Source organism: Bombus vancouverensis, chromosome 15 (assembly GCF_051014615.1).
Source record: "Bombus vancouverensis nearcticus chromosome 15, iyBomVanc1_principal, whole genome shotgun sequence".
NCBI lineage: Eukaryota > Metazoa > Arthropoda > Insecta > Hymenoptera > Apidae > Bombus > Bombus vancouverensis.
Genome location: NC_134925.1, coordinates 10,367,829 through 10,395,454, shown reverse-complemented (window position 1 = coordinate 10,395,454; position 27,626 = coordinate 10,367,829). Strand labels below are relative to the sequence as shown.

The window sequence follows — 27,626 nt, the reverse complement described above, 5'->3', positions numbered from 1 at the left end:
AAGCGAACCACGTCGAATAGAATCATCAAGGGAGATGAAAACAGTTAAAAAATGTCAGCGAAAGACGAAAGGCGAATGGTAAATATTGAACCTACTGTGCCTGTACAAATCCTCCAAGAAGGCGTTGCAAGTTTCGCAGTTGAGGGTGCAGTGAGGCCTACGGACTTCGAGCAAGGGACTGACGGCCCTTCGAGGACTGGCCCCACCGTCGGGACTGGCGCCCGGCATCGCCAGTAACGTTAAACTACTCGTGCTCGACGTATTGCTTCTATCCGCCATTTCTTCTCCTTTTCTGATCTATCCCGATCGCTATATTTCTCTATCAATGACCCATTCGAATTCACCATTTTTCTCTTTCACGCCCCTATCTCGCTCACGCTGTCGCTCTTCACGCTCTCTTTCATCTTTCTCCCTTTCATTCACGCGATTACACACGCATCTCGGCGCCATCGGATAGGATACGATCGTTCGAAGCTAATTTCGCGCGAAATGTAGAGTATGAACGTAAACGTGATCGTTTCCGAGTTCGTAGATCGCCGTTACAGGTTCTCGCGATGAAATTTATTTCGAATTACCAGCGAATTCTCGTTCTTTCCGATGTTACATCCACATCGAAGCTAAATTTTTCACGGAATTTTTAACATCGCATCGATCTATATTTAGGAATTTTCACCGCGATAAAAAAGCGATTCTTGAATCACGAACGGTTTCTAAACGCTTCCGATCATCGTATCGGTATTTCTCGTCATCACAAAGAGTGGAGTTTGAATTACGAACGAATTGTTCACGTTTGACATTGCATCGGTACACGAAATTGTCGTGGCGACGAAGACTGAGCGAAGACACAGTGGTTTCTATCAATTACAGAAGGAAGGAAGGAAGGAAGGAAGGAATTGTCTCGTTTCTCAAATTTCAATCTCCATCCAATTATCCGCTATCCGGTTAACTTTACAGTTACCACGGAAACCGTACGTCAAAGTTAGGCTCTTTTCGATTTACGAGCTGCTTCTCTATTTGACGGATTAGGTTTCCCATTTTCTTTACGACGTGTTACGTCGTTAAAAAATTGAATTTCAACCTCGATGTAATTACTTTTTACTCAGTTTGCTTCGCGGACGAGATGCGAAAATAATTGCTTTCTATCCGATCTAATACAAGAACTGTTTATTTGTTTTACGACGTTACATTTTTCCTTGCCTTCCAGGTACCCGAGTGCTCACTAGCTTCTCGAAAAATTAAACTTTCAATCTGAATTTAATTTTACCTCCTACCCAGTTAGCTTTTTACAGTCACCGCGGGAACCGTACATTCCAGTTACGTTCTTTCCGTTTCGTGGTTACTGCTTCTTCGTTCTACAGGTCGTATCTTCTATTTCCCTTACGTTTTCAAAAAATTGAACCTTCGGCCATGTCCGAGCGAACAGACCTCGACACTACGAAATTTCGTGTTTACGCTAGTAACGGTAGCTAGTGATAGGGAAGCTAGTAGAACAAGCAATAAGCTATTCTCCGCTTATGCAACGCTCTGTTTACATTGACTTTTCGACGACGTTATCTGTCGTTCGGGAGAAGTCCGACGAATGCGAAGATTGTAGCCCCGTCCACATAATCGCGACCCTGATCGAACAAAAGGCACGTATATATATATATATATATATATATATATATATATAGGTCTAAAGGTATATACCGGTACTAGCGATATTTGTTCGATCGTAACTCCACTGTTTGTAAATGGAAACGAGCAATTTCGCGAGCCATCGGCGCGCTTTCATCGTTGTCTCGTCCCGTATGAAATAATCAATTAATTGCCGCGTCTCGGATAAGAAATCAGGGTAATTGGCTCGGAGGAAGGAAAAAATGAAAACGGCGTGAAACGGAGAGAGAGACGAACGACGAGATTCGGAAGGAATATAGAGAGCGAGGAAGAGGGTAAAGGGGAGGGCGAATAGGGTAGACGAGGGTTGAAGTAGGAAGGTGGTGGAAGGAGGGAGGCAAGTGGGGTTAGTTAGAGGGGTAAAGGGTTTGAATATCGAGCAAAAAGGAAAATCGGGCCGCGTAAATGGGACGGTGAAACGATTGGTAAACACAAGCACGTACCGAGTTAGACGCAGGCATGCAGGCATGCAGGCATGTAGGCACGCAGCCACACAGTACAGACACGCAAACTGTCGGGACACGCAGCACGCAGCAAGGCACGCGCGCACACACGTTTCTCCCCGAAGGGTTGTCGGTGAGAGACGGTTAATTAAACGGTGGTGGGACCGGCGAAACCGAGTCCTAGCCGCGTTTCGCGTACCGAAGGCCCCTCGATCCTATTCGTAGTGGTATTCTCGCGTCGATTTCACGTGTCGTCGGTCGCGATCTTCCGCTGGTGTCGTACGTCTCGTCGCGAGTGCACGCACGAGACGAGAAACGAAGATCGAGAAGAGAGAAAGAGAGAACGCGAACAACGAATGGGAGAAGAGGGAGGAATAGAGAAACGACGAGGAAGCGCGCGTGCAAGAGCCGTGTACGTTCCAGGACGCGTGAAAGCTTCGACTGAGCTTTCAACCCGGGTCTCGAAACGTTCCCAGCCTACTTGTGGCACGTTCCATCCTTTCATCGATCCTGCCGCTCGCGTCGAAACCGAGCTTGCGAAACCTCGTAAACTTCGTTACCGATCGATCCGGCGCACGCCGCGCCGTAACCCACACCGCTGATTCCCCCTTCTCCTACGAGCTCTCCCGTCGTTTTCGTCGTTCCTCGTGTACCAACGACGTGCAACCGACGCATAGCGTCGCGACGCATCGCAGTCGATACGAATCACTCTTATTCCCTACCGGCCGCGGCGATGGCGAACTCCCTTACCGGTTGATCGGTCACTGGCGTCGATAGTGATTCGTGATAACGATCCAAGGGCTCATAACAAAAACGACGTTCTGTTATGCTTATCTGCCTCCAACGGAACGAGAGAATACTTGTTGCGGCAAAGACAGAGTACCTTTGAATTTTCGTCAACGCAACGTTTACCATGTTGTCTAATTGCCGGCAGTACATTTGTATTTATATCGCGAAAGAACTATACCGTTTTTTTAAGCGTCTATTTGGGCTAATTGTTACCCGGGTTGTCTGGATAATCGACGCTTTACTTCGATATCGTTAGACCTTCCTGATACGTTGGACACACGTTGCTCTATTGATACGACCCGTACAGTATGAACGTGCTGCTCTTCGAATACTTGGAAACGATTCGTGAAAAGCGGAATTTTCTTCCTCGTAGCCAAGTGTCCCGAGAGAATCCTACCTTTCTCCAAATGTCTGGTTAATCTAGTAAATTAATCAATATTCATCGGGCTGGCCGGCCGTTTTAGTTATTATTCATAACGACCGGGCATTATGAATAACGACGCACTAGCCGATCGACCCGTAACACACATACAAATTACGACGCTTAATAAATGATCAGTATACTATATAAATAGTTGCCTTAAACATACAATTAACGCCATACGCGTCTTATCGATATAACGGATAATTGAGTGTATAGTAATTTTGTCAACCTAGCGAATTATATGTTTGCAATAAATATCTTGTATAATCTCTCGATAATTATATCACGTCGTGTGTTGTACAAAGTGTTCTAAATAACGCATATACTGTATTCAGGATAAGTTTTCGTAATACGATCGAGTACTTCGATAAGCTTACGAATATGTAATTAAATCGTCAGGCTGTCGACTTATGACGGAGATTTTCATAGAATCGGTTAGTTTTTATTCGACGGCACGTCGATATATATTATTTCGCGTCATAAATCTAACTTCTGGCTAATGCGTTACCCCTATAAAGTAAACAAATAACACGCTCGTATAACGTTAAGAAATTTGACACGGGTCGTTCTTATTATCAGCCCTTTGATTTCTCTATCTTTCGACTTGTGAAACGCGCGATACGATTGCAGCTAGCGAATAGTTGTAGTATAAGCGCGTGTGTCGTTTGCGAGGACGAAATACTTACCCTTCGGGGAGATATCACGGTCGTCGCCCAAGTAAAACGGTCCTCGGCGTACCACGATCTCGTGAACGATTATGGCGAAGCTGTACACGTCGCCCTTCTGAGTACCCTCCGGTGGTCGCCTTTCTATTCGCAATAATTCCGGAGCCGTCCACAGCTGCCCTGTACAAACAACGTTATTTTACGATCGTGCGACCTCGTGACACTGACACACACGCACGCATATGCTTGCAAATGCACACGTACGTAAGCTGCTTCAATAATACGTGGCCAAACTTTCGATGGAACGAGAAAGAAACATCGAGACATTAAGAAACACGTTTTTTCTTCCAGTTGATTCACGCACGCATTGCCAAACTCTCGTATCGTATGGCCAGAATACGCATTTTTCTGCATCTACGATAAATTTAAAGATGCAGAAATCCACAGAATATAATGTACGGAAACGTACGAAATATCCGAAAGTGGAGTACTCGTTGTAATTTTTAATAGACGAAAGAAATTACTATTGCTACTACGTAGGTTCCATCTCTCTCGTTCTCGTCGTAAAAATTCGCAGTTTATATAGATACGATCTTGGAGCGCTCACCTCTCCAATAAGCGTAACTATCCCTGTCAACTTCTTCGCCGCAATTCGCCCTTCTCAGCTCGTGCAGTCCAAAGTCCGCGATTTTAAGGACGAACCGCGAATCGACCACGCAGTTGGAGGACTTGAGGTTGCCGTGACTCTTCAGCTCGGACGCGTGAAGATACGCCATTCCTCGAACGATATCGTGGATGAGAGATCCTCGAAAAACGCGGTCCAGTTTGATCTGATCGTTTTCCAATATGTCCTGTCGCGGAAGATCGACGAACACACGTTGAAAGTCGCAGCGGAATTTATTCGTCCGGTCGAGTCGAATGGTTCAGGGGAAGAAGTAAACTTTAATCTCGGCACTTTGATTAAATTTTTAATCGAGCTCGATAACAAATGCATGCTATGGATGAGAGGCTCCACCGGACTCGACTAAGTTAATCGCCTCCTACCAATTGCACGGAAAATGTCCGCTATCAGATAGCTACATGTATTAACGGCAAACTTCTTTTATCGAATAACCTTCGGCCCGCGCTCACAGTTTTATTACGTCCCTGTGAACTGCCGTTTACGAGTATTACCAGACTTACAGAATATCCGACAGGCTATTAAGGAATTATTAAGCTTGTTCGGCACCGTAAACTGCAAAGAACTCTACATGTTCTGCATAAAGTATTCGATGAAGATTTAATCGATCGTATAACAAGGTTGAAATGTATCTGCTTCGTTTACAACCGTCGTGCCTCTCGATCGTTGTTCCAGTCAATTTTGCTATTTGTATTTGATTATTCGATAGAACCTGCCGTGTCCAAATTAATAAGGAAACATCGATGTGAAAATTTTATTTTCAAACAGTATAACAGGCCAGGTAATGGAACAAATAGAATGTTTTAATACGATGGCTACCGAATGAAAAACGCGATACATGTGCATAAATCTAATACGAATAATAGAAATCTAAGACGAACCTGAAGCGATCCTTTTGGACAATATTCAGTCAAGAGACAACAATGCGGAGGATCGACACAAGCGCCGTAAAACCGTACTAGATGATCGTGCTGCAGGTCCTTCATCTGTGCGAACAGAACAGAAGCGTTATCGTCTGCCCTGCGAAACTATGTCACATGTGGTGATCGAAAAACGAAACGACAGAGAAAGTTTCAATACTCGTAGCTGCAACGAGATCAATCGATTTTCAACAAACTTGTCTTTCGTTTTTTCAATCCACGCGTATCTCGTTGCAAGTTCGAGAAATTTCCCAGTGAAAACGAGTACTTACCCTTTTCAACTCGAGCAATAAAGGCCGCGAGATTTCCACCTTATTCCTCGGTATCAATTTTATGGCCACCTTAGAGTTCTGCGACGAATCGTATTACACATATGTATTATCTTCGAAGATAATTCATTTTTACGCGCACTTTGATTTATAGCTTTGCGATTAACACGTTCGCTGACAGCATAACACGCAAAAGTCACAGAAAAGAAAGTATAGATAAATACCTGTATGTGTGTTTTTTTAATTTTCAGGCTACTTTATTTATTACTTGGACTCGGTTCTAAGCTTCAAAGTCTTTGAGACTAAGCATTTTCAGACACAAACACTTTCACGCTCTCGTATAGAGAATAAAGAAACACCTGGATTGGTACATAGAAAAATATCAAGTTCAATATCAAAAAATATCAACAACCTTGTCATCTTATGAAATAATCAGCGTGAAAATAACATTTGTTACACGTGTCCCTTTAAATCATGCAATCTTGCCTGAAAGATATATTTAGTAAGACCATCTAGGCGTTCCTATTTAAATTGCATTCTGCGTTATACGAAAATATAATGCGAGGACACTGTAATAGCGAACGTGTTAATAATTTTAAAGCGAGAAGTTTGAAAGAGAACTGAAACGAGGAAAGGAATGGAAAAATGGGAGAGAAAGAGAGAGAGAGGGGAGAGGGAAGAAAGAAAATAAGAAAAGTGAAAAATCAAAGGTTGTGTATACATATATGCGGATAAGGTGACGCATAAAGTATCTAGAGACGCGTCGCTTTACCGTCAGTAAGGTCGAACCTTGTAAATTCCCGTTGGGACATAGACGTTTCTATCTACTCCACCTGGTAAACTGACGTTTTCATCCGAGTATATAGTCTGTAATGAAAAAGAAAGATATTCGCTTTGGTTTGATTCGTTTCCAGTTGGCTCTGGTGCAGATGCATCCTGCGAATATTTCTCAAATATCTGTGACACGAAGGAAAATCCTATTTGCCACCCAAGATAGTGTAAAAATAAAAAGAATTTTCTCGTCAGAGTTCCCGCCCGCATCCCTTCCGTATTACGGGCGGAAAGAAGCATAAAATATTTTTTTTCCAGATCTTCAATTTCCGATGAAAGTCGTGTTCAAACCGTGTAAGCTCTAAAAGATCCGCGAATTGAAATAAATGGACCGTTTATTTTGAAAACAGTATGAAAACAGAATGAAAACAGAATGAAAAATTCACGCGTGCTTTAACGTGAACTTTTTACTTACGAACAATTTATTATTTAAATCTTAAAATATTCGTATGCTTTGATCAATCGAAATTTCGTTAATATCCGGAATTACATAATCATTTATTTTGAAAGTGGCGTAAATCCATTTCCTGTAAACTGTAGCCTGTTCAGAGACTAAACAGTAGAGGTAGTAATAATAATCAAAAACAAATGGTGTAGCGAATGTAATCCTAACTTCTGTATCTAACGTATGATCGCAGATATGGATGTGAACTAGTTGTTTAAATGCGATTCAGCGATATACTAGTAAATTGTTATTCCATTTATTGAACCATCGTTATTATTGAATTCGGCTGTCGTAATTAAATGTAATTATGTTTAAATTACTATTAAATTAATTACATTTATATCGGGTTGTATCGAAGTAGAAACTTATCGTATAGACATTTATAAACAAAAGCGAATTAAAACATGAAACATAAATTCTAAATAATCGAAATTTAACGAATCGTACGATTCAATAATTTCGAAAGTGATGATGTGAGTCCAACATTACCGAACCCTGACACCAAAATCTCCAAAGAAACTATTTGTTCGATAGATTTATACCTACTTGAACGGATAGAAACGCGGACAAACTGAGAAGATCTCGTCAGAATTGTTCAATCGTTGGAGACGCAAACACTTCAATATTTCAAAACAAAGGAAGATGTATTTACACCGCTTTCAGAATAAACCATTAGTATCAAGGCATATAGATAACGATGTTGATTGTTGCATTAAAGCGAGAAGCTTATATATGAATATATATAAAGTATAAAACATATAAAAATATATATAAAATACTACAAAGTATGAATAAGATGTCAGCTGATCGATAAATACATGTACAATACATTTTCAGTATAAAATAAAACTGTTTAGAACATAAAAAGTATGCAAACAAAATTTTTATACATCTACTTTCTTTTTAATCATTTTAACGTCTAGTCGATTCTACGAGTACCTCCCATATATATTTTGGAATAAATGTCTAAATACTTATGAACAACGGTAGATAAGAATACAAATATAATGCAAAAATAGAATATTTCATATTCACCAGTTGACTACCGCGCATCTTGTTCGCAATCAACGAATACATGGATCCTCGCGTTTTTGCATTCGGTACGAAGATAATGTCGTGCCACTGCACCTTCCACGTCATGGAGGCTATTTCCGCTTCGAGCTTAAAATGCCTGCAAGAGGAAAGAAATAGAGAGATACGTTTTCCACTACGTAGTTGCTGAGCAACGATTCGGGTAGTCGATTTGGAGAAAGCTGTACGGAAACTCGTTGGCTTTTCAGCTCGCGAGTTGATCCATTTAACACCCTGTTTAGTATGTGAGAGTTTAAGAGCGTTCTAAGCCGCTTGCTAATTCGCGATTTCTCTAGGGATCTCGAAATTAATAGGATTACTAGGGTAGGAGAACGAGGGCGAGTGCTGTTTCGTGATCGGAGATAGAAAAGCGATCGATTAATCATGGTGCGCTTACCTGTAAATGAAGGCCGAAGCAACGGCGAGAACGACGACGATAGAGCTCAACACCATCGAGAGAATAGCGTGTCCTGGTAGAGCTACGGAGAAAGAAGAAAAGCAATCGAAAATACGAAGCAGGAGAACCGCGTAGAGGTAAATTTTCCCATTAACGTCAGAATGTTCATGAATAATATTAAAAGCTCGGACAATATTATTTCGTTCGAAACGCCTTGAGATGTAAAGTACACATGCACATATACGTTTCGTATTATAATAAAGATCTCGATGTTTACACGAAAGCGTTGTTCGTACACGCGCGTCTGACGCTTAGAGAAAATTTTACTTAAAGAGATATATCCATCCTGAGTCGTGTAAAAATAAATTACAGAATGTAAAAAGAAATTACAAAATGAGAAGTTTGGATCTTTTTAACGATACTAATGTCACTTTTGAATTTGCTCTCCGATTCGAAGGAAAAAAAAAAAGAAATAAGGCGGGGGAAGTACGTTACAAAATGATAAACATCGGTAGCTAGCTAACTCCTGGCGAGGACTGGAGAACTTAAGACAAAGAAATCCCTCTTGATTCGCAGATTTATATGATAGATTCTAATCATAGCATAGAATTTTTGAAAAATTTCGGTGATTACAGAAATGGCAGCAGATCGGAGAGGAGAGATCTTTTACCAAAAGCGTCATCGATCTTAAAGGTTTCCAAAAACTCAAGTTACTAAGATGAAAAGATCTCCAGGATTAAATCGTAGAATAGATTGTGTAGAATGTCTCCTCGAAATTTGTAGAGTTTTATCGTCGTTTTCTGGCGAAATTGGTCGGGTCGGAAAATATAGTCGCAAGAAGAAAACGGGACAAGATTTGAGATAATATTCTGCTTTAATAGATTTGAATAATGGATCCCTGTAACTTCATAAGAAATTTGAATTTTAATAAGATGGTAGAATATTCTATGCATCTGAAACTTTAGGAAAATCAAAGCGATGTATCTCTTTAATATAGTAACGCGAAGTTATGAACCGAGATGCAAATGACTTACAGTTGTCGGGACACAGGGAGCCATCGAAGCCGCAAGTAGGTGTATCCGGTGGTGGTTCCGATCGGCCACCTGACCAGTGAATCCTCTTCCCGGCTATGTATTGCAACGTCTTGTTGGCTCCGTAGTAATTAGCCACAATCTACGACACACACGATATTCTCGGTGACCTCGTTTTCGAATAGGCGCGCGCGTCTTACACGGTCAAATATTTTACCTCGAACTTGGACGTTTCCGGGTTCATGTTGAGAAGAGAATAGTCCGCTATTCGATCGCCGTTCTCGTCGATATTCACATCTCCGGTTATACCTGTAACCGAGCGATCCGCGTCCATCGTGTGACTCGATGATCGTTGATACGTAACAATTAAGCCAATAAGGGTCAAGTAACAACAAATTGTCGTTGAATCGTAAGAAAGAAAACTGTTTTTCGGGTCAACTATAGTAGCATAATTTACAAACGAACGTAAGAAAACCACCTTATACGAAGGTTCGCTCTGTTATAGAGAACGCAGTTTCTATAATATCAAAATCAACACGCCATAATTTTACAATATTTGATAAGGGATTAATAACGAAAATAACGTTAAGCGTTGAAAGAAAATTCATCCATAAAATTCAATAACATAAATCAAGAAGGGAGAAATTACAAATAAAATGTTGTATGAACGCATTAACATTTTAGTCCTTGGTGAGTCGAGAAAACCGTATAAGATGGAAGCGTGCGAAGCGGAAAGATAATGTAAGAGAAAATCGCGGCCGCACCTCTGAAGCTTCTACCCCACATTCTTCGGGTAAGATTACCGCCATCCAAATTCACTCCGTCTGGATATTCCGGCAAACTCTCCTTAAGTGCAAGGGCGTAAAGGAGCACTGCATCGTAGAATGCTGTTACGAACGTCGAGACCGAATTATTTCCAAATGTGAAGTTGTACTTGGTTTGCGCGAGACTTTTTACTTCCCTCGAAAAGTTTAAATATTCGGCGTTATCAGGAGTTCGGGCGGTGACTGTTAGTAGCGACTGATAAGCCTTCCGGGCCTTCTCGTTCCTTTCTTCCGTGTCGGTTTCTACCCTCCATGGTTCCCTCGAGTTGTTGTCGCTGAAACGATCGAACAATGCTCAACGGTGTTTCTTCTTTCGCTTTTTCCGATTTATTCACTGTTATTTAAGTCGTTCTTTGTTCCCGAGACATCGTTTCGAAGAAAGATCGCGAACGGTCTGGCTTCGATTTGGGTGAAACTTTGGAAAATAAATATATATATGTCGAGTTATCGTTGGGATTAGGGGCGTTTAACGAACAGAATTTGACAATTAGCCGTGGCGATTAGATACTCGAGATGCTAATGACAATAATCTTAGGTTCAATAACGAATCCACGGTCAACAGCATGGCAAATGCGCTTACTTCTCCGAAGCCCAAGTAGAACTGAACTTACTTGTCCACAGTCCAAGCGGAACTGGCCTTACTTGTCCACAGTACAAGTGGAACTGCACTTACTTGTCCACAGTACAAGTGGAACTGCCCTTACTTGCCCACAGTACAAGTGGAACTGAACTTACCGGTCCACAGTCCAAGTGGAACTCACTCATGTACTTTTCTCTGTACCTCTCTGTACCCCTCGGGTCAACTATATTTTGAAGGAGAGCTATACAACTACTCCATACCTCTGTTAGGTAAAAACGTCCAACCCGTGACCGTGACTACGTTTAGCGACTTCGTTTAGTCACTTCGAACCCAAGCCTACTGTCATAAATCTCGGGCAAACATACTCGAATCGAATCATAAACAACTACTTCTAAGTTTTATTATACAAGTACAGCTATAATAAAAAGTCTAGACTAAAGTATTGGGGATTTTCCTAAAAATTCCAAAGGAAAGGGCCCGATGTTCTTTCATCTCCGACATATATGTACATATTTTCCTACCTGCGATAGATCGAGTTTAATGATAAATAATTCGAAACCGATGGTGTGGCATATATGTCATGCAGTATCTCGCAGCAATGATGGACCACAACACATATGTCATTGGTATTTTCAGTGGAAAAAAGAAGAGGTGCAGGAAATGTTTCGCGACAGGGAGATGGAAAAGTGCTAATTATTTTTGCAGTGGCTGCAGAGATAATCCAAGTTTATGCTCGGTAGAGTGTTTCGAGAATGAATTATATTACTCAAAAAAATTTGTTTCGTTTAGCTATATGTTCAAATATATCTTTGTGTTTCAGTAAAAACGTCATATTTCCTGCGCGTGTTTGTTCTGGTTTATGTAAGTATAAATAATGTTTATATCTATTATATACACGTTGTATAATTTTTTCTCTGTTGAAACAAACATTATTGCCTTTTGCGTGTTTATCTTTTTGAAATTTTAGTCAAAACGCTATTTTATTCGCATGACATAAACGTTACGTCACGTAGTGATCGAATATCAAAATTATCGCGGATACTCGATGACATACCGCGTATACGACATAACGTAGTTTTCAATAAAAATCCTCTAAACCGTATTTTTTTTTTTTTTTATTGCTCCATCGATTAGTTTCCCTTATTTTTTATTATAAACGCAAAAAGACTTTTCATTATTTGGCAGAGTTTGTTCAAAAGGAAGTCTCGAACGTATCAAGAAGCGAAATTGGCCTGCAAAATTCGAAACAAATCCTCGCTCGCACCTCCACCCAAAGCTTCGCCCAAACCCTCAGGTTGAAAGGTTAAGGGTAAGGTCGGTCCGTTCGTGACCCTTAGCCTGTCAGTCGATCTCGATTCCGACACCAAAGTCCGGATGCTTTTGAATAGTATCGTAGAGATATAAAAAAAACGTTGATGTTCCTTTTTATCCGCCCGTTACATTTTATTCTACTTTCCTCTGTTTCTTCGAGCTTACCTGGACGAAAGTTCTATGGAGAAGAACACGTATTCTCCGGAATCGACCATTCCGAGTTGCTCGGCAGCTAAAAGAATTTCTCTGATGGTCGTCGAATTGGCACACATTACTACAACTGAAACAAAGAAAAACCTTTTTACTTTTCCATCGTCTTCGCTGTGCCATTTACGTGACGAGACACTCTACCAATTCCAACCATCGTATTTCGCGCACCGAAATAAGGTCCGTTCAAAATTTTAGCCCTATAGGATCCCGCACACCATTATTTACAATATCAATATCAAAGATAGGTATTCTTCTCAACGAATAGGGAGACACGCGTGCTCGTCTCTTGTTCTTCGACTTTTCACGTTCTTATACGTCAAGATACAAAAATAGAGTGCGCGTATCGAAATATAATGTGATGCGTATAGAAATATAAAGAGAACGCTGCACTAAGGTCCCCCGTGTCCTCGTCCAATTTACGCATGCAGCTTAGTATAATAAATACGTAAGTATAACAACGATCAACGAACGATCGGTCGGTAAATGACTGATTAGACGCGGCCAAAAGGAGCCTCCATGCAGCGTTCTCTTCATATTGCCATATCGCCACTTTGCCACTTACACGGTAGCTTACGAGCCCGCGTACTCTAACTTCGTATCGCTCTGTTTCTATATCTTCGGACATTTTTCTTTCAAATTTCGAAATAATTCATCCTCGAACGGTATGAATGTAACGAGCGAGTTCTGCTGCCTCACGCGTATAAATTTGCTGCGACAGAAAGAAGTAGAAATTTGGAAAAACGTTTCAAGAAAAACGACGGTCAGACGAATAAAGGAGATCGACGTTACTCGAAGCAATCTGAACGAGAGGCCTTAGGCATAAGTTTCAACTTACTCCTGACAGACTTTGCGAGGAAGGTGAGCAAGTTTCGATAATCTTCGACGGTACTCGACTCCTGGTTGAAGTTTTTGTGAACCGGTGTCTGATTGAGGGCCGTGAAAATGGCACCCAGAGTGAAGTGACACTCGGAATTGCCGCGGCTGCTCGCCATCTCGTGATTGTGATAAAGAAGTCCGACGATCTTCCATTCGAATAGCTTCAAGATATGTTTGAGCGCCTCGCCTACCAATCGATGGGAACCCATCATTCTGGTCAACGTTGGATAGTGTTCGCCCTTGTGACGGAATGCCTCGGCCTGAGCACCCGCCGTTAAGACAGGAATACGCCATACGCCCGCGTATCGCGCTACTGGCGCGATCGCGTAGTCGCAAACAGGACCAAGGAAGGCATCTGTGTTCACAAACGTCCACGAGTTCAAAACCCACCCTATCTTTCTCGCCATCGGCTCTTCTTAATCGTCATTGAAATTACGACTGATCGGTTCATCCACGTTTACGGGGTGTTAAAAGATAAACATGCGATCGTATCTGCTATCACGCGTCCTCCGTTACGCTGCCGCGTCTAACACCGTTGAAAGCGTATTGGACGTGAGCCGTGTCGAACAGAAAGACGTAGCAGTTAGCTTCATCAGAGATAAACATCGGTAATCTGTTTCTGCTGGCATCAGCTCAGGACCAGAGAAAACTCGATATTAGACGTGGCAGTGTTATAATCGCATAACGCTTAAATCAAATCAACCTTCGTTTCTCTTTCACTTGCACTTGACGAACGAGCGGAATTGAATGTAAGAGCGAAAACACCGTGGTCGTTTGCTTGCCCATAGAGAGAAGTCGTGGGAGTACCAGAGTATTTCTAGTCTGAAATGAATTTCTATATAAATTTCGAAATAGAAAGCCTCGCTTTCTTGATCGTCTTGATATCAATCTAGATTCGTGCTTCGTAATTATAGCTCGCTTTTTTTTAAGATCCTATATATCAGACGGGATTTCGTATGGCGCGATCGAAGTTGAACGTCGCGTTGTTCAGAATTACAAACATCGTCACGTGTGTGAACCGCTTGATCCAGCGATATAATTTCATCAACAAGTTTCATTCTACTTCGTCATCCACCTTTTTGCTTCTACTCCTCCTCCCTTTCCTTCCCTCCTCTCTCCCTTTCTATTTATACCTATCTACATGTAGGTACGTACATTTATTTTTATATCCGTCTTTATCTTTCCTTGTATAGCCAAGTGAAACGGTAATCTCCTCGATCTTATGGCCTTGCAATACCATTTGCAGTATACGAAGGAATTTCTTATCAACGGTAATTCTACGAGAGATTTCGTCCAGTTTGCGATCCGAGCTAAGATGCGAAAGCGTGTTATCGTAGAATGCATATAAAAGGATCGAAGAGCAGAATGGCAAGACGCAGAGATAGTTAGAGGACGGTTCGGTACCTACGTAAGTAAACGGCGGAAAATTAATGCTACAGAGCGGTCGTGAATTTCGTGGCCAGTCGAGGGAATGATGGTCGGCAAACGGTTCGCATGCAACGTAAATTCGATCGCGATCGAGCCTTTCACGGTATGGGAAAATCACACTGCAAACGAAATTATAAAATTCAAGACTTACAGAGGAATTATCGTTTTGTCGGTAAGATAAAAGCGTTGTAAATGTAATATCGGCGGTAGCCGAAATTATTGTTTCGTTATAATATTTTATTATAATATTATTTTTCTCCGGCGGATGGTAATTCGATCAGAAAGTTTACGAAAGGAATATCTGCTATTATTTTGCTCTAATAGAATACCATAACACGACAAAGTGGATTTTTAAAATACTAAACTGCATTAACAAAATTGGTGTTCGTAATCGTCGAAGCTGGTGGAAGCTACTTTACTGTTTGAAAACCTCTTCATCTTCGGGTCGTTTAATTTTCTCGAGTGTTAAGTCAAACGAAGAAGATTCCTCCTCTATTGAGAAAAGGAGCATGGATATTGTTTCAAACAACGAGTGAGAATAATCCAATTACAAATTAATTGCAAACACTGTAATTTGATTGTAAAATACGCGCATATAATGTATTTAATCTTTTAAACAAAATTGAAACGTATAACTTCCGACTCGATAAAAAGGTAGTAAATACGCTTCGAATTATAAATTTGCCTGATGTAAATTTAATTTGGAAATTCCCTAAAGCAGCTCCTCCGATCTTTTATTTACAACTATTCTAGAAATCGCTAGATCGAAAAACAAGATAAGCATCTCGTATACCTATTCTCCTCTCTGCTATCCTTGCCAATTTATCCAAATCTCTTTCATGCTGCACCCTGAAGAAAGATAAACACGCGTTTCGCCTGACTTTTACTCGCATTTTTAATATCGACAACTCGGTTTATGGGAAAAGTTTTAAAAAGTCATCGCGCGCCGTAGTTTGTAACATCGTATCGCAAAATGTTCGTACGCGATGAAAGAGAAAAAATATGAGGTGCGTACGATGCTCGAACAACCCTAAGTATTAGCAAGTATCCACCGTGACGAATAATGAGCGAATTTACGCGTCGACGCGGTACGACATAACACGGTCACCGCTACGTGGTAAAACCGTGTTTTTCTCTCTGAACGTCCCGTTCGATCGATACGACGCGGCCAACGAAACGCGTTTTACCTCCGATACGGAAATTCAAGCACAATCCGCATATTCGAGAATGTGAACTCGAATACGTGTACTAAAACGTGTACACGCAGCGGAAAGAATGGTCGCTACCGATGATTTCCGCGTGTTCGATCGAGACTGCTTTACTGTTGCTCGTCACGTAAACACAGCCTAATACGACCGCTGCGTGATACGTACGATCGGCCGCACAGTGCGGTATACAATGGACAAAAATCAAAACGATCATTGTTCGATTTTGATGTTCTTATTCGATGATATCGTCAGTCTGTAGGCGAATGATACGAATACAAAGAAACAGTGTAAATTTAGAAGCTTGTTCAAACATGAATGGACTAAACATGATAAAAACGATTACTAAATAAAAGATACAAATGCGAGTAATAATTCACCGAAGAATCGATAGCGGATTAGCGAAGCTCGTTCGTCAATTTTCATCAGACGGTGTTTGTTACACCTTCGATATCGGGATTTTGAGCTAAGATACGTACAATTTTAGTTTCCAATTAAGAAATTTCTTTCTTTTCGATCTTTACAAAACGATTCAAATCGTCCTGCGATTTTGATTTGATACTGAAAGATATAGTATTATATTGGCACATAATCTTGTCCCGCTACAAACTGCTACACTGGATTTTCTCTATTTTTTTTTCTTTTCTTTAGTGAAATCACGACTAGTTAGAAGCCTGTTCAAACCCGACTAAACATGATAAAAACGATTACTAAATAAAGGATACAAATGCGAGTAATAATTCACCGAAGAATCGATAGAGGATTAGCGAAGCTCGTTCGTCAATTTTCGTCAGACGGTGTTTGTTACACCTTCGATATTGGGATTTTGAGCTAAGATACGTACAATTTTAGTCTCCAATTAAAAAATTTCTTTCTTTTCGATCTTTACAAAACGATTCAAATCGTCCTGCGATTTTGATTTGGTACTGGAAGATATCGTATTATATTGGTACATAATCTTGTCCTGCTACGAACTGCTACATTGGATGTTCTTTACTTTTTTTTCTTTTCTTTAGTGAAATCACGACTAGTTAGAAGCCTGTTCAAACCCGACTAAACATGATAAAAACGATTACTAAATAAAGGATACAAATGCGAGTAATAATTCACCGAAGAATCGATAGAGGATTAGCGAAGCTCGTTCGTCAATTTTCGTCAGACGGTGTTTGTTACACCTTCGATATCGGGATTTTGAGCTAAGATACGTACAATTTTAGTCTCCAATTAAGAAATTTCTTTCTTTTCGATCTTTACAAAACGATTCAAATCGTCCTGCGATTTTGATTTGATACTGAAAGATATTGTATTATATTGGTACATAATCTTGTCCTGCTACAAACTGCTACACTGGATTTTCTCTATTTTTTTTTCTTTTCTTTAGTGAAATCACGACTAGTTAGAAGCCTGTTCAAACCCGACTAAACATGATAAAAACGATTACTAAATAAAGGATACAAATGCGAGTAATAATTCACCGAAGAATCGATAGAGGATTAGCGAAGCTCGTTCGTCAATTTTCGTCAGACAGTGTTTGTTACACCTTCGATATTGGGATTTTGAGCTAAGATACGTACAATTTTAGTTTCCAATTAAAAAATTTCTTTCTTTTCGATCTTTACAAAATGATTCAAATCGTCCTGCGATTTTGGTTTGATACTGAAAGATATAGTATTATATTGGTACATAATCTTGTACCGCTACAAACTGCTACACTGGATTTTCTCTATTTTTTTTTTCGTTTCTTTAGTGAAATCACGACTAGTTAGAAGCCTGTTCAAACCCGACTAAACATGATAAAAACGATTACTAAATAAAGGATACAAATGCGAGTAATAATTCACCGAAGAATCGATAGAGGATTAGCGAAGCTCGTTCGTCAATTTTCGTCAGACGGTGTTTGTTACACCTTCGATATTGGGATTTTGAGCTAAGATACGTACAATTTTAGTTTCCAATTAAGAAATTTCTTTCTTTTCGATCTTTACAAAACGATTCAAATCGTCCTGCGATTTTGATTTGGCACTGGAAGATATCGTATTATATTGGTACATAATCTTGTCCTGCTACGAACTGCTACATTGGATGTTCTTTACTTTTTTTTCTTTTCTTTAATGAAATCACGACTCGTTAGAAGCCTGCACATCTAACCACACTCATTGCAAGAAAATTTTCAAAATTGCAGAAAAACTCTGTTTCGCGTTTCTTCGCTGAAAAGAATGGAAAGATTGGTTCCCGGCATCGACGCTATTTACTTAAACGTTACCGTGTTTGGTTAGACAAACGAGTCGCCATGTATCAAGTTTCAGGAAAACTGCACATTGCATTCATTTTTGTATCTTTGTCCGGAATTCTCATTCAAATGTCGTAATGTGAACGCGAGAACGTGGCCTGCGAATCTGACTTACGAACGTAATCGGCGAGTTTTGATTTTTAGGTAGAAGAAAAGGAACCGTTAACGCGTTTGCCTCCGTACCGATTTAGATTGATTTTCCGTATTACTTCGACACGTTTAGGCGTCGAGCCAATTTGACGACATAGACATCATTTTTTTCTTTTTAATTTTTTTAAACCATTTATAATATTTAATTACATATAATATAACCTTGAAACAAAAGCAAGTAAAAATAGTTCGTTTCGATATTTTTGCAGCAATGAACGCGTTAGATCGACCCTTTGCGGTCGTATATCTGTCTTCAAACTCCAAAGCACTTTTATCGTTCCAGTCGTATGTCTACTCTCAGCTGCTAAAGCAAAAAGCCATTCCGATTGTACATCATGCCGACAGGGGAAATTTCTCAAGCCAGAAATTCAGAAATTACGAAAAGAGATACGTCGAGCACGTACAAACTGTTGGTACCAACGATCGCCCTTCGTACTAATTTCTCAGGCCATCTCGTCAAACAAATGTTTCGAGCAACGTTTAATTAGAAAATAATTTTCATAATTTTCCGAATTCTCGGCTTAGAGAACGTCCCTTGTGGGATAACGTGCTTTCGAAATAGAGTTCTAAACGGAAGGTATCTTGTCAGACACCGATGACCGACAGCGTATTAAACGAGCTAACGTTAAAAGAAAATGACTCATCCTCTATAGTTATCGCGATTCGAGGCACAGAATGACAATGATTCGGTTAAATTTGCGGTAGCAGATGGAGAGGCAGAGAGGGGGAAGGCATCGCTGTACCAGAAGAGAAGTAATTAAACGGAATTGAGAAGGTATTTAACGAGCAAGATGCGCTGTCTTTTGAAACCACTATCCGACTGTTTAAAAATTCGAGTTATCGTATTACTTTCAGCGGCGTTTCGGTCTGTGTATTTCAGCGGGCGCGCGATTATTTACGTTAAAGTTTCTTATTCCTCCTGCGGAATTTTGTTGCGTTTCCCTGTCGATTTATATTTTTAAAACATTCTGAAACGCCTCTACCTTCTCTCGATATTCGCATTCGCGAACATCCATTTTATTTTGCAATAATTCTTGCGCGACTTGTGTGATATTACAATCAGCTGGCAGCCAAAGTTTTTGAATTTATAGCCAAACACATTTATCTTTTCGATCATACAGTTCCACTGGATCGACCGAGCAACTGCACCGAGCTGTAACGTTAAATTGGTAAGAGATCGAGCAAAGATTCACAAAGAAAAATTAAGCGGTTTCGAGTGGTGCGGGTTTTTATCGGCGAAGGTGGAAGCGTTTCAAGTATCAAATGGAAGTATAAATACAAAAAAAGGTGTATTAATTTAAAAGACACTTGTTCTTCCTCGTTTTCCATACGATAGATTTTCAAACATTGAAATCAAAATATCTTTTAAACTAATCATTTTCCGACCCGAGTGCCGTAATATCCTCTCCCTCTTGTAGAGAGAAAATCTTTCTCGTGAAATCTTTGAAACGTTTCCACTTTCGGAAAAGACACACGAACGCGTGATGCATCGCTAGAAATGAATTAACTTTTCCTACTGAAATCTTTTCCCACCTCCTACCATTTTCGCGTTATAGCTCGGCCAAGTTGCGTGGGACACCCTATGTAGACCACACATAGTACGATCTACTAACTGGAATAGTTAAATGTCAAGTGATGTTAATTGCACTATTCGCGATCCTAAAATCAAAATACACAAGTAGTTCCTTGATTTTCACAAACAACAAAGGTTTCGATCGAAATTGCACGACAGCGGTGAAATTACGACGTATCCAATCTGCGCGGACAATTTTACTTTAGCAAATTACACGGCTCGACAAAGGGAAGAAAAGCGAGATTTTCGGTTGAGTGGCCGAGGATGAACCTCGGTCGTTGTTGCATCGATGGTCGATGGCCGATGGCTAAATGCACGAATGTAGCTGATAATTAGCTATAGTAATATGACGTCAACCGAGCACGATGTTCGGTCCCTTTCCGCTCTGCGGTTCGCCACGACCCTAAGCGTCTACGGCGAGACGTGCGACGATTAACGCCAAACGATGGTTCGAATGGAGGAGGCAGCGGACGCGCGAGTCGATTTCCGCTGGGACGACTCGAATCGAGTCATTGTAGAATAGCGGATGATCGTTGTCATCCGATAACGCGTTCCACGATAAAACGATCGGTGACTGTACGAGAAAACGTGGTGACGGCCGAGTGCGTAAACAATTCTAATTTTAGAATCCGCGATAAGCGAATCGGTCGAGCGGAGCAAAGACCGGTATTTCTTTGAGAAATCCAATTCAAACTTTATTTTGACTAGACAAATTTCGGGATGGAATAGAATTCATCGAATAGAAGAGAGGAGCAAGGAGAGGAAGATCGGATCCGTTGAACGAAGCGAGTTGCTCGGCAAATGCGGCAGGAATTCGAACGGGCCGAAAGAGAGATCGAGTTGGTGAAATAGTACGGCGAAAAATTCGAGAAAGTTAAGGAAATGAAAGAAAGATAACGACGAACGACCTGCGGTCCGGTTGATGTAAAAGTCGAATGCGGCCAAGGGTCCCTGGATGCTGGAGCATTTCGAGTCCCGATGATCGACCGTGATGTTCCATCCTGGTAGAAGTCCCTTCGCAGAGCTAACTGCTTTCACCGCGAGTAGAACAGCTGGCAGTATCCTCGGCATGCTCTGCTCGTGTCGAGGATCAGCCGGCGCTATCACTGCCAGTCTCACCTCCTTTTCGAACCGTGGTCGCGTTTCAATACACTTCGCAGACTGAATGATTACCGTGTTATTTGCGCTCGCGCTAGCACATATCGTTGTCAAAAACAGCGTCAGCCTCACCGATGGAACGCTTCCGCGCCTTTGCATCTCGTTTCGATCGCTACTTTTTCAATTTCGTCATCCCTGCACGCGACGCGCAACACGCCCCAAGTCCGTTTAATCTCGTTGTTCGCGAATTCGCGCGCCGTCTCTTCGCAGCGCCGATCGACCGTGCATTTTCACCCCCTTTCTGTTTTTGCTTCTCGCTCGGAGATACAAAGGTGTCCACGTCCCCCACCGACGGTACGATTCTCAGGCGCCAATTTCGCGATCGCGCGTTGAGATCGTTGATCACCGAATCGATGGTGATCAACGTGTCATCGCGAACAGAAATGCGTTCCCTTTCGCACACAATGCAACCTCTGCTCTGTATGTCGTAGCGATTGCGCGCGCATTAGTGCCGAGCCGAGTCTTCGAAATTCAACCATGCCAACGCGAGTTCCATCGTTCGAATCGTAGAAAAGTCTACGGATTTAACCGACAAACTGGGTAAGACTATCTAGGAATTCTCATTTCTCTGGTAATTCGACGAGTGTATGCCGCGTCTTTATAACGTTAACCACTGCGTAACTTAATGACTACCAGCGTACGTATAATCCACGGTACCACCTCTTTTGTACATTGCTCAATCTCTGTACAACGTTAACGACAAGTTGTAACGAAACTCATGGGGTTTAAAAAGTTCAAGTTTACGGAGAATTGGACGAATCGCGAAACGTTGACTAGAAGCGAGAACTTAAGAAAAAAGAACCGTTCTCCCTCTTTTTCTTTCTTCCTTTCTTTTTAAAACAGTTTCAGGAGAGAGAGAGAGAGAGAGAGAGAGAGAGAAAGGGAGAGAGATCTTCTTAAAACGCCTCGAGAGAATCGCAATGAAAACCGCGTGTTATTTCGAAAAAAAAGGAAAGCTTCGCGGGCGGAACGAGCGAGCTTGGACCGCGCGAATGAAACTGACAAGCCAATCTCCAAAGCTCTCCCGCTTTACTCTGAATCGCGACCACCACCGATGCCGGACGATCGTTCTCTTCCTTTTCCTCTTCCTCTGTTCGCTCCTTCCGTCCTTTTCCCCTCCAACACTAGGATAGAAGTTCGTACGTGCACCTTGCTGCGCCGATCGCGAAGATAGGTAGGAGAACGGTAGGAACGCATGCGTTTGAACTTTGTACATCCTCCACGTTCTGTCAATCGCCCTCTCCTGCCCTTCACTTCCGCGTGCTCTCGCTCTCCTCGCTCGCAGTATCGAACATTAATAATCAAAATTGGTATTACTATTGTATGATACAGTCGTTGCAAAGGCTTTTTCTCTTTGTCTCGATCTGAAACTTGGTACAGCGACGATAGAAAATTTCTACGTATATACCGTGCATGCTGTATGAGGTATTTTGAAACATCAGCACTGTAATGAGGCACGACTGTTGTTATATCGGTGTTATCGTGTAATGTCATTATATTGGTAAAATTTAAAACCAATTTGCAAAGTTATACATGGAAATTGTAAAATATTCATTGCAACCATACACTTGACAGAGAGATCATGAAAATATCTAGACATGCAGGTGGACCATATTTAGTGAGACCATCTTTAGTGCTAATTACAGATATGTTAAAGACAATTATTCATGCTGTGCATTAAATTTTTACTAATTGTATGTTTGCCGTGTCTTGCAACTTCTACGTTTTTAAATGCATCTTCGGATTGCTCTCGTTACAGCGCTAACGAAATTGCAAAATGTTTCCTATAACACACAGAATATATGCATAAAAGATTTCTTTTTATATCATACTCTGTCACTGTATATCACGTAGCGCATTCGTTACAAAGCCTTTCTTTTCTCAAAATCTCCATTTGCAAGTCCATCGATGAAATCGGTCTGTTTTCAAGCAATTGATCCCTGAAGAATCGCCTGTGACTGTGACGACTTCTTAGAATAGTACAGATAGATCATACGTTAAACGATCTACTTAAGGTTAGCGACAAATTTAAATTAACAAATATTAAGAAAATGGAAATAAGAGAATGAAAGTAAGAAGACGACTCGTCTTATCGACGGACGAAGAACAACGCGTAAATTATCGACAAAAGGTACGCTTGTTATCGACGGACATAACAGGATCCGCTGACTCATACCGCGTTGTTCAAACGCGAAACGGCAAATTCGCATATCTCTGCAGATTTAATTGGTGAACCGGTAAATGGTGAAAAAAAAAGACAGTATCGATCAGAGTAAAAGCAATCGATCGAGGGAACCTTGTAACACTTTGGATGGATATCGATCGCGTGCACTTTTTACATTATTTGTTAAGAAAACATTTAAATATAGACTTTGCGACGCGTCTATCGCATATCGCACCGTAACAGAGCAATAATAGAAACGCTTCAGCTTCGTGATAACGAGTTGTGATAACACGCAGGAAACAATGCGATAACAGTGACTTCGGTTAATTGATACGGGCAATTAGATCAGCGATCGCACTCCTGCCTTCCTCGATCCTCCATCAAACATGAAGAAATTCTAACAATTGCGAACAATCGCGAAAACAATGCACGACGAAACAAGTTGACCTTTCGAGAAGACGTTCTCGAAGACAAGAAGAACGTTTCTTGTCGAAACGAAAGTTAAGGTACGCGACTGAAGCGTTTTGTCGTGTCATATAGGTATGATCGCGTACATATTCATCTTGGCATAGGTTCAACGGTTTTCGGTAAAATTACTTCGTTGCCATGCAGAGACTGTTGACGTTCCCTTTTGACAACATCGATGTAACACCCCCGATGAGCGATCATGATAACGAAAAGTATGCTCAAAGTCGAAGCGCCGAGATAAAAAATGCGCGTCAAATTAAGTTTTTATCTAGGCTACCGCGTATACGCGGAAACGCGCGATACGCGTCTCTTTTCGTTGCATCTGTTTCTCGTAGAATTTCATCTAAAATCGACTTATTGTTTACTCGCAGCGGGAAGAGCGAGGCAGAAATGGTTTTCGCATTGGTAGTTCAGCGATCATTCGCGTAAACGTTTATAACATCGACCAGCGAATTCGCCAGGCACGTCAAAACGTGTACATTTGCACTTATAGTTAGAAGCGACGGTTAGTTTTGGCGGGACTCGTCAACGATGGAAAGCGAATATCGAAAATGTCTGGAAAACTTACCACTGTACGACTTCCCCACGTGGGATTGCAACGCCTCTGCGTAATATTCGGGAACGGTAGTTTCGACATCGAACGTACCGAACGTAAAGTTTGGCTGTTTCTTGATAAACTCTACCATGGACTTCATCATTAACTGACACGTGTGTTTGCCAGTAAGCTGACTCTGTCCGCTGGTCGCGTACACCAGATGCACCTTGTGCCATTCGTATCTACGATAACGTTACAAATTAGTCGAGTCCGAGTTAAACCTAGATCGTTTTTAAACATGTTCCGTCGTTGATTAAATCGTTCGCTAATTCTTCCTTCATTTACCGATTCATCAAAGCTACGAAAAAGTTGGCGAGATCCCTGAAGGCCACATTTCCGATTCTAGTTGTCATAAAGTACTCGTCCTTGCACTCGGTCTTCTTTTCCGTAAAATCGTAGGTGAATCCACCGGTGGTAATTAAAGGCGAGCCGAAGAATTTCACCACTCTGCCAACAGACGCTGAAATTAAACATCAACCTTGAACGTACGAAACCCCGTGGGCTTATGAAACTGCTGATAGATCGCTGCGTTACTTACCCACGCAATAATCGCAGGCAGGCCCGAGAAACAGATGAACGCAATTCAAGAAGCTATCGATCGCGCCACTTTGAGCGTACATCGCGTCGCAGTGATCATCCTGCGGAAGAAACTTTAATTTCAACCAGTAGGGTAGAAGTCCTCGCGATCTGGCTTCGTAGACAGCCAAATCTGTGAATGCAACCGACAACCAACAAGCTCTCTAGATTGTTCCGATACGTTTACAATAATTACAATAACATTTTCTTATGCCGTAGCTACTGTCGCATAAGAAACAACGCCGATTCTGTACGACAAGGGAAAACTTACCGAGAACCGGAAGGACTTTCGGCAACGCGATATCGAACCTAGGATCCGCCGGCAGAAGAACCGCTACTCTCAATTCGCATGAACTCACACCGTCTTGATTCTTCTTGCAAAGAGCTTCACAGTCGCGGGCAAGTTGTACTTCGCGACAGTTCACTTTTCCATTCACCGGACACCAGCCAATTAGCCAGGCGATCGTCAATGCAACGATCCAATTGGTATCCATCTATGTGCGACGTCCTACGCTTTTCCCTTCAAACGAGATCGGTGAACCGCTCTGAACGTTTCGACGACGATGAGCCCTTGTTCGCTACTACGGTTTCGCGAATATCACGACCAACGATTCCTCTCCTGCTCGAATCCATCCTTTTCCTTGTAAGTCTTCGTTTCGCACTCTAACTTCTTCTTCCGGTCGTTGCGCTGTCAATCGAAACGAATCAATGCTGGACGATTCGATATTTTTATATTTCGATTGAAACCTGACCCCAACCTAATCCTAATAGAAAGGAAACCGCGACGCGATCTATCCTACCAGTTCTCTCCAACTATTCTCGGATGCTTCCTGCTGGAATGTTCCGGCGCTAACCCCTCCGTACCTACCATAAGATTCCCACGAACGATACGTTTCGATCCGAGTTTCCAGTCAGAATCCGAGTTTCATTGATCAAAGTAGTAGCGATCGCTGAAAATGGATTTCCGCGCGGCTCACGCCGCTAACACGTCCCCTGTATCAACCCCCTTGTGGCACGACGCGAGATCCGCCCGAGGATACGAAAGAAGAAACAAACTGCCGAGAACGAAAGGAGTACTACTGACACTCTGGATGATCTTGAACCGCATTAGCCAGTCACAAACACCCAAGTACACCTCTCGTACGCTCGTGTCGTGTTATCGCTGATTTTCTATCGCGTCGATTGATAATAGCTATCGAAAGCTTCGCTCACCTCCTCTCGCATTTTCTTCGACAGTTTCGATTAATAATAATCTAACGCCGTTCGTTTTTCGTGTATACAGCTCCATCATGACTCTTCTATGCTTCTTTTCTTTTCGTCGCTGATATCTTTCAACGAGAACCGCGGGATCTCATCTCGAATGTGAATATCTGAATTCTACTCTCTCGGTCTCTTTGCGAGCTGGCTTTACTGTTCCGTATCATGGTATGGACAACAATTCACTTGTCTTGATAACACCTACGAGGATCGCATGATAACTAATGCACACTCTCTCGTCTGTATCTCGAGAATGAGAAAAGAGTTACAACTCTGCGTGACCACTTATTTTATAGCTACATCCCTCCTTTATAAATATGCCAAGTGTCGATAAGTTTGCTCGACGCAGTCACCAACAGTATTGTTTCAAGTGAGACTGAAAATGGATGCGACGTCAACGAGATTCAAGAAACGTGCAGTGATCGAGTTTTTAAAGATGGAAAACGTTAAACCTGCGGAAATTCATCGCCGTTTACCGGCTGTGCGTGCCACGATATCAAGATCATGAAACATTTGCGAACACGTATATGACGGTTTTGGAATTCGATATCGTTGCAGCACGACGTTCGGCCGCACACCGCACGCACAACACCTGATGCTCTTGCGAGTTCGAAATTTAAAGTCGTTTTGCAACTGTCTTATAGCCCACGTCTGGCACCTTCGGATTTCCATTTCTTTCCAGAATTGAAGAGGACCTTGAAAGGTATTCGTTTCAGGATAAACGATAAAGTCGAGGCAACGGTGAAATACTTTATCAGAAATAGGCTGGCAGAATCCTTTGCTGTCAGGACGAAAAGACTTGTCACGCGTTAAGAAAAACGTATCGAAGTTAACGGCGATTATATTGATATTTTGTAACTAATGAATTGTACTATCGTTTCCTTCTCTTCTTCATTTCCACTTCCTTTCTCGAGATACAAGCGAGAATACATTTACTTGTCAGTCTTGTATTTAGTTAATTAACCGCAACTTTGATATTTCAATGTAAATAAAACACCAACTCGAACCCTTGCTTTTTCAAATGACTTTAACTTACTTTTCTGAAAAACTGCAAAATAAAAGTAAAATGAACTTCTATTACCTGCGAAGATCCTTAAATTTTTAAACTATTATCATTTGTACATAACCTTCTTCTTCTATGATAATGATCGTACGAATGATGATGAAAATAAAAAAAAAATAGGGGGGATAGTACCTTAGTAAGTACACTGAATGCGAATGCGAATTATTTTGAAACAATTCAATCTCTGATAAGTATCGCTATTCTGTAACTGAAACAATCGGCACGTCGTACGCCACTTTGTATTTCAAATATTTACAACATGATTTCTATGAATATAA

The 27,626-nt window shown here is 41.4% G+C and overlaps 1 protein-coding gene across 6 annotated transcripts in view; it reads right to left on the bottom strand.

Moving 5' to 3' along the window:
* Positions 1–27,626, bottom strand: part of LOC117166407 (atrial natriuretic peptide receptor 1) — a 38,995-nt gene that overhangs the window by 8,402 nt on the left and 2,967 nt on the right. Inside the window, exons 1-17 of one of the 6 annotated variants that reach the window (XM_033350343.2) lie at positions 26,241–26,774; positions 25,300–25,716; positions 24,991–25,161; positions 24,738–24,912; positions 24,426–24,634; positions 13,381–13,776; positions 12,501–12,615; positions 10,385–10,719; positions 9,838–9,929; positions 9,624–9,762; positions 8,590–8,671; positions 8,157–8,292; positions 6,635–6,712; positions 5,849–5,926; positions 5,538–5,642; positions 4,585–4,828; positions 3,999–4,157 (exon numbers count right to left, since the gene is read on the bottom strand). In XM_033350343.2, the coding sequence (XP_033206234.1) occupies positions 3,999–4,157; positions 4,585–4,828; positions 5,538–5,642; positions 5,849–5,926; positions 6,635–6,712; positions 8,157–8,292; positions 8,590–8,671; positions 9,624–9,762; positions 9,838–9,929; positions 10,385–10,719; positions 12,501–12,615; positions 13,381–13,776; positions 24,426–24,634; positions 24,738–24,912; positions 24,991–25,161; positions 25,300–25,522 (2,737 nt within the window). In that variant the 5' untranslated portion in view covers positions 25,523–25,716; positions 26,241–26,774. Of the gene's footprint in view, positions 1–3,998; positions 4,158–4,584; positions 4,829–5,537; positions 5,643–5,848; positions 5,927–6,634; positions 6,713–8,156; positions 8,293–8,589; positions 8,672–9,623; positions 9,763–9,837; positions 9,930–10,384; positions 10,720–12,500; positions 12,616–13,380; positions 13,777–20,975; positions 22,207–24,425; positions 24,635–24,737; positions 24,913–24,990; positions 25,162–25,299; positions 25,717–25,896; positions 26,158–26,240; positions 26,775–27,626 lie in introns of those variants that run through there. The other 5 variants (XM_033350341.2, XM_033350342.2, XM_033350344.2 and 2 more) reach the window with 5 other exon arrangements.